The sequence below is a fragment of the Strongylocentrotus purpuratus genome, unplaced genomic scaffold, assembly GCF_000002235.5.
Source record: "Strongylocentrotus purpuratus isolate Spur 01 unplaced genomic scaffold, Spur_5.0 spur5_scaffold_19, whole genome shotgun sequence".
NCBI lineage: Eukaryota > Metazoa > Echinodermata > Echinoidea > Camarodonta > Strongylocentrotidae > Strongylocentrotus > Strongylocentrotus purpuratus.
Genome location: NW_022145604.1, coordinates 13846627 through 13854451, shown reverse-complemented (window position 1 = coordinate 13854451; position 7825 = coordinate 13846627). Strand labels below are relative to the sequence as shown.

The 7825-nt window shown below is 38.2% G+C and overlaps 1 protein-coding gene and 1 long non-coding RNA gene across 2 annotated transcripts in view; one reads left to right on the top strand and one right to left on the bottom strand.

Moving 5' to 3' along the window:
- Positions 1 to 4049, top strand: part of LOC589894 (alpha-2 adrenergic receptor) — a 7508-nt gene extending 3459 nt beyond the window's left edge. Inside the window, exons 3-4 of the mRNA XM_030990352.1 lie at positions 431 to 1241; positions 2819 to 4049. Coding sequence (XP_030846212.1) covers positions 431 to 1241; positions 2819 to 3051 — 1044 coding nt within the window. The 3' untranslated portion in view covers positions 3052 to 4049. The remainder of the gene's footprint in view (positions 1 to 430; positions 1242 to 2818) is intronic.
- A 417-nt stretch (positions 4050 to 4466) lies between these two features.
- Positions 4467 to 6893, bottom strand: LOC115926047. The gene is made up of 2 exons (XR_004064947.1): positions 6731 to 6893; positions 4467 to 5208 (listed from the first exon to the last, which is right to left on the bottom strand). It is a non-coding gene; the product is annotated as an uncharacterized LOC115926047 (long non-coding RNA).
- Positions 6894 to 7825: the final 932 nt, after the last annotated feature.

The window sequence follows — 7825 nt, the reverse complement described above, 5'->3', positions numbered from 1 at the left end:
TATTGTGATTTTTTTAGTGTTTTATTTATATTTTATTTACCATTACCTTTCTTTTTTTCTTTTTTTATTACAAATGTTATTAATTAATTAATTTATTATTATAATTTTTTTTTTAAATAATAATAATAATAATAATAATAATAATTATTATTATTCAATTAGATTTAGAGGTGAATTAGATTTGTCGTCAATACATTAGCATAGCTCGAATAATAATGCATACACTTTGAACACCTAGCAAAAATAGCACGTAGACCAATGTAATCTAAATAAAATTTGCATTTCATTGGCTGCCCACAAGTAAAACGTAGCTGCAAGCAAGTGGAAATACATACATGCAGCTAACACGGCCTTTTTGTGGGATGTCGACGACTTACACTTTATTGATAAAAGTCTTCCACTTCTCTTTTCTCTGATTGATGTTTGACAGTTTAATGGTTTCTGCGTGCTCCTCTTTTCACTCGTCAACTTCCTTACCATAGTCGCCATCGCAATGGACCGTGTCTTCATCGTCACGTCAGCGAAAGTACTCCAGACTCACGGTCGCCTCAGGGTCGGCATCATGATCGTATTTCTATGGTCGTTGTCCGTCGCTGTCGCGCTTTTGCCTGTCACGGAAATCGTCTCGACGATGATCTATGTCCACTACACCCGCCACTGCACGTACAAGGACGATGAGGAGGAGGACGAGCGGTTCCGCATTGCTATGCGGGTCATAATCATCGGTTTCGTACTGCCAGCGCTGACGGTTTGTTACTCGATCATCGCATATTTCCTCTGGAAGCAGAAGCAGAAGTTGAGGGCGCTTCAGCAGGCTGGGCGCACGCAGCGCGGGGAAATGAAGAAGACGAAGAGAACAGACGGAGTGAAGATGGCCTCTTCTACGACAACCACCACAGATGCATCGGGCCAATCGGTGAGTGATCCCTCGATGGCGGATTCGGCAAGTGTTGTGACAATCCGGACAAACACAACCTACATCAATCAAGACAAGGTCGTCCCAGAGGCATCGTGGAGCAGTACCTCACCCTCTGATCAGAAGGGAGAATCTGGTACTGATGTAGCTTCTGACGGGAACCGATGTAGGAGTGGGATCCAAGAGGAAAGGGTACAAGCTCCTTCTACAACCGATAGCGCTCCAATGGCTGATGAACGTGGCAGAAACAAAGCGGTCGATACCGCCTCCACTGTCAAAAGAGAGAAGAAAAACTTCGAGGTGCAGAAACGAGTGGCTCTCATAGGTAAGATGACGATATATCCCCATTAGCCCCTAACACCGTGGGTACTATTGCGACTGGTGTCTTCTTAAATTACAAATGCATCAAAGTATAAAATCCAAGTGGCAAACTCCAGGGGGGGGGGTGAGATCATTTGTTGAATTGGGGTCATTTCACCAATAAATTATTTTTTAGAGCAGTTACAAAGGTTAAAACCCAGCGTCGGGTTTAAATTTGAGTATAAAGTGAAGGCCTATAATTATGTTTAAAGGGACTTGGTAACATTGTTCAGATGAGAGAAAAAGGTGCTAAGGTAGTGACCCCAATGCAAGCTGTACAATTACAGATAATCTATAAATTTGAGTGTAAATCATCACCAAGCAATGAATTGGCTCTATATACCATTCCTCTATTTTCAGTGTTGAAAGACTTTTAAGCCAGTGTAATGTCTTATTTCATGGAAAAACGGTTGGAAAAATTCAAAAATGGTTGAGAGAATTTACTGTTAGAGGGTTTTGCACAGTGACGCCTTCAAAGAAAACCATTAATGACTTAATTCGTGGTTTGAGAAATTTTTCAGGATTTAGTGCATGTTAGAAGGTAAGTACAGTAGAAGGAATATAATAAGTAACATTCCATACACAAATTACGCAGTTTTTTCATTAACCTTCAACAATATTACCGAGTTACTTTAATGGTTCATCGATGTCCATGGGCGTCGATTTTTACTGAATACCTATGGTTCGAGGATGGGGGGGGGGGGGGCGGTGAATGAATGGAACCCCTCCCATGGATAATAAGTATCTATTAAACATCTAAGTCCATGATCAATTGACAGAAGTTCAAGTAGGTTTCAATTTATGGTCCATATTGCTTTTAGCACACGTTACTATTATAGTCTGTTCATTTTTTGTTTTAAAACATCTGTTCATGGATGTTTCTGAACTAGAAGAGCGCCATCTGACGCTTCAACCCTCGTTATTACAAAAGCGAGATAAAAAAGGCAGAATGAACAGAGACGAAGGAGCAAAGCGGCAGATATAGAAGTTACTTCAGAGACGAGAGAGAGAGAGAGAAAGAGAGAGTAATAGAGAGAGAGTGAGAGAGACAGAGAGAGTAATAGTAAGAGAGTGAGAGAGAGACAGAGAAAGAGAGAGATCGAGAGAGAGAGAGAGAGGGAGAGGAGTCTGGAAGAGACGGAAAGATAATTATGGTGTGTGTCTGTTGTGTGTGTGTGTGTGTGAGAGTGAGAGAGAGAGAGAGAGATAGATAGAGAGAGAGAGAGAGAGAGAGAGATGAGGTGAGACCCGTAGAGACGACGAGAGATACGGTATATAGAGGGGTGAGGAAGAGAAAAAGAGGAGGCGGGGGGGAGAAATACAATACAGGGAATGGAATTGAGAGGGAAAGAGGAAAGAATGTAAAAGAGAGATGGGAGGAGAAAGATAGCCGACGCGATCTGGGGTGGAGAAAGGGAAATAAACTAAAAGAGACAACAAATGGGACGAGCTTTACATGTTCAAGACCAACCCAATCCAGTCTTGAAAATAAATGAAACTTGAATATACATTATTGTCTTACGAACTGCTCTTCCGTTACAGGATTCCTTCTGGTGCTGTCACAGGTCATTTGCTGGGGACCGTTCTTCCTCGTTCGCGCCATGTCTGCTGATGTTCCCGAAAGTGTGGGTGTGTTCACTATGTGGTCAGCCTACTGCGTCAATGTCATCAACCCACTCATCTATGCATTCATGAACCGACGGGCAAGGAAAGAACTCGTCACCTTCAAAGACACCATCCGGAAGAAAATGCAATGCACGGGGAATCCCCGATGAAATTTAGTTTATCAGCCATGACGCATACAGGAAAATGGCACTTCCTTTCAAATGTTCCTGTAGAATTAGACAGCGCTGTATGGGATTGTTATTGCTTTATGATAGACATTACACATTTTCGGCTGTTTTATCTTTTCGAAGATTAATTACATTGATATTTTAGCTATTGCTATCACGGTTATATCTTTTAACTAATTTCATTGACACTGTCAATACAGACATTGTACAAATAATATTGGTTTATATCAATAATGTTGGTAAATTCGAATTTGTGAGCACGACAAAGATCATTAACTTGAAGGGACAGAAAAGGTTGGAAAACGGAATCATAGATGAGGAATATAATAAGTTATATGAATATATGTATCTAAGGAATAGGCTTATAAGGAATATCGAGCCAAAATATTTTCCACTGGAAAATCGACGAGACTAACATCTGGGTATCGTTTAACAAAACCGACATAATAACAAGTTAGCCGACAACCCACTGAAGTGCGTGTCTTAAGTTGACGTGTGTTATAATGGGACATCAGTGAACTTGTGAACCCAGACCGACAATTCCGTTATTAGACCGAATGGACGAGAAGGGTTCATTTTGGGATCGGTGTGTAGTCGGTTTGGTAACTGAGATGTGACTGAGTAATGTTCGAAGGTGCTCTAGATCTATTAATTCTTTGGGGAAAACCGTTTCATTGTACATGTTAATTCAATCAATAAAAACTGAATAAATCTACAATCGCAGTAGCCAATCAGTCAATCAATTATCAAAGAATGAATCAATTCAATTAATCAGCCAATTAATCACTCAGTCAATCAATTATCAAAAAATGAACAATCACATTAACTATCAATAAATAAATAAATCGATCAATCAATCCACCAATCAATTCGCCAATCAATGAATATTGCAGTCAATGAGTTATTAAACAATCCATCCATCAATCCATTCATCATTCTTTCAATCAACCAACCAACCTTTCAATCAATTATTCAATCAACCTTTCAATCAATCAATCAACCTTTCAATCAATCAATCAATCTTTCAATCAATCAATCAATCTTTCAATCATCTTCATTCAAGCAATCAATCCACCTTTCAATCAATTAATCAATCAAACTTTTAATCAAGCAATCAACCTTTCAATCAACCAATCAACCTTTCAATCAATCAATCAACTTTGCAATCAATTAATCAATCAACCTTTCAATCAATCAATCAACCTTTTAATTAACCAATCAACTTTTCGATCAATCAATCAATCAATCAATCAATCTTTCAATCAATCTTTCAATCATTCAAGCAATCAATCAACCTTTCAATTAATTAATCAAATCAATCTTTCAATCAATATTTCAGTCAAACAATCACGACGCTTACCAATCAACCAATAGATGATGAAAATTGAGGCACTTAATAAGCCATGATATGTTGTTTTTTATTATCCGAGGCTTTTTAATGTAGAATGTTAGAGAAGTAAAGATACTCATCGACAGATGGTTTTCAAAACAATTTAAAGAGTAGAAGTTGAAGATATTCGATTTACTATTACAGGAAACTAAAATTGAAAAACGAAATTAATTAATTGATAAACAATTTGTCGCTACAATTTGCATTTTGATAAACGATTTGTCGCTACAATTTGCATTTTAATGAACAATTTGTCACTACAATTTGCATTTTGATAATCAATAGGCCATGATATCTTCTTTTTTATCCAAGGCTTTTTAATGCAAAATGTTAGACAATCACAAATACTCTTTGACAGATAATAGTTAAAAAATATTTAGTAGAAATTGAAGATACTTGACTTATTATTACGGGAAACTAGAATGGACAAACGAAATTAATTATTTGATAAAAGTATCAGTCACTACAATTAAGTTGACCTCGGTCAACTAGATTCCAAGACTGGTCCCGAATGTCCAGTCTACTTCTTATGCCCGCTGGCGCCTCCTCTAAAGTAGTTGCCCTTGCTCCCCGCGGACTGCATCTTAGAGACCGTGCTGCCCGCTGGAACTTTGCCACCGTGATCCTACGTAGTGCAGGCCATTTGGTCAGCTGCGGCCGTACCGGACTTGATTCCACCGGGCCTGTAGCCCAAACGGTTGGCTCCAGCGCTCACCTGTGATGGTGGCTGTTTCGAAGACATATTGTATCTGTACAAGTTTCAAAATTGTTGAAAAAAAGAAGTACACATGTTGGCAAAATGATGAAAATTGAATTGGGGGGGGGGGGGGGGCAAACAGAGACTTATTTTTAGAAGGCTGAGTTCTAGGTATTAAATGTGAAAACATATTTATCAAACCTTTTCGTTCTTATTAATATCTTAGTGTTAATTTTTTTTTATTGCAGTAAGATAAAATATCCTTGATCTTTAAAAAAAATTTAAAAAAAAATCGGTATTCTGAGAATCAGTTTTGCGAGATTTTATCTGGATGCAAAATCACACCCCACCACTTATTGCAAAATAATTGAAAATAAGCTCCACAAACTAGCCCTAGTTGACAAGAGTAAGAAATAGCTTTTTTCTCAATGGTTTCTATGTTTGCTCCGTCAATTTAAAACAAATAATTTTACATATTTGATAACTAATAAATTCACATTTCTTTAAAAAATTGAATAATGAGAAATTATATAATCACCGTACTGAAAAAAAAGATACATCAAGTGGCTATGCTTTATCGCCGGATGAAAACGAATTATGGATTTAAAAAATATAGACACTTTCTTTATGAGAAGGTTAAAGGAGATTTAACTTCAAACTACATTTCAGTGTGTAGGCCATTTGAAACATTATCTTAAAAATATAAAAACATCGTATATTTGACGAAAGGGAGGACGTAACTTTTTTCAGAATCGGCTTCGTCTTTCGCGGCTCTGAGAATCTTTAGAAAGTCGCCATTGTGTTTGCGCACGCCCGGCGCTCTGTGACGTATCGCACGGAGTCGCCATTGCGTACGTACGTTTCCCTGCTGTAAAATGTAAAATGATCACTGCAGATCACACTGTTTTTCTTGTCGTAATCTTTTTTGTCCAGATATTTCTCCACCGCAGAGCTACTACTCATAGCTCGAATATTTCATCGCGATTGTGTGATTATGGAAACCGATAAAACGATTTCCTCTTGATTTTCGAGGAACATTTATTACAACCAAACATTTGGCAGTACACCATGTTTGAAGTGTATTACATAATATCGTGCGCGCTGCGCTACATCGGTTCTCCGTGCGATATACGTCACAACCCGGAAGTTTTTGAAGGGAAGACAAAATGACAGTTTCCTTGGGAAGCAGACGATGTCGTAAATATGGCGAACTAGGATTTTTATATTGTACTTGAAAGACGATATTATTTGGCCTAAAGCAATGCTCTTTACATCATATGAAACGTTGGTTTACTCTCTACTTAATGCTTCATAGTCTAGAGGTTACTTCTCCTTTATATACAGTCATAAACCACTGGAACCCAAAGATAGGGCTATTCCATCACTTTCTATTTCATAAATCATTTTTACCATTAATTAAAAGACCACCCCAATTTCAGGGCAATATGAAATATGAAATAAATGGAAAGTCTCTTCATTAAAGGTTGTCTTATCTTCATGGGAAAAACGAAATGATTTTACTTTGCTGATATAAAGATAAAACAATGAAAATAAATACATAGATATTCTCTTACCTGTGCAGACGATTTGCTCCAGATGATGTCAAAAGAAGTCTACCAAGACTGCTTTGTTTCATGTTGAAATAGAAATTGATGTAAAAATATATGTAAGAATTTCAAAGTGTCTACATCCGCCGTACGTTCCCCGACCTCCTCCACCCAAATGTTGTCTTGACTGCACTATGGATGTCTTTATATAGGGCATCAAGGCGAGGTGCATCCAATTCACCACGCCCACTTACTGAGAAATATTAACTCGCCTGTCCATTCAGAGCCCGCGTCTTTATTTCATCGACCAATCAGAAGTGTTCGTATATGATGTACCCAGGGGCTTCAAATATTATTTCGCAATACACTGTGATCTCGCCCTGGCAAGGTGTCTTTATTGCAACATTTCGTTACGTCAGTGACTGCAGTTGCAATAGATTGCGACATCGTGACTTTAAAGAGAAGGTTGGGAATTATTTGTGTACCTCAGTTTGGAAGAATAAATGTCTCATTAAATTTGGCTATTCGGATGCCCTTATTGTTCGAAACATCATGATAATCAGCTGACAGGTTTGGACCACACTTTAAATTCCCTATAGCTTATCCGATGCAAAGGGAGATACAATTATAAACAACGTTTTTTATCCGTATTTACGAGGGAAAAAAAAGACCTCTTTTTTGGTAAAGTGCCTTTAATAGACATGATAGATAAAACATCAATATCATGTGGATTCATGCCGAGCTTTTCACCGGTATGTTTGTTATTACAGCTATTGAAACTTCCTGACCACAGTCATGCGGTGCATTGTTTAACGTCACCACTTCCTTTCATCCCTTCCAAACTATATTTTGTCACATGTGTTTTCTGGAAGACAAATAAACTTGATACTTGATACTTGAACTGTGAATCGTATAACGTTGTAAGAATTATTCAGGGATGGGCAAAGTATGGAACAGATTGGAATATATAAGTTCAATGCATGCGAAAGTGTTTTAGAGTGCTCGAGCCCCTCGCCAGTGGCGGATCCAGGGGGGGGGGCCGAAACGGCCGCGGCCCCCCCTATTGGCGGCGCAAAAAAAAAAGAAAAAAAAAAGAAAGGAGAAGAGAAGAAAAAAAGGAGA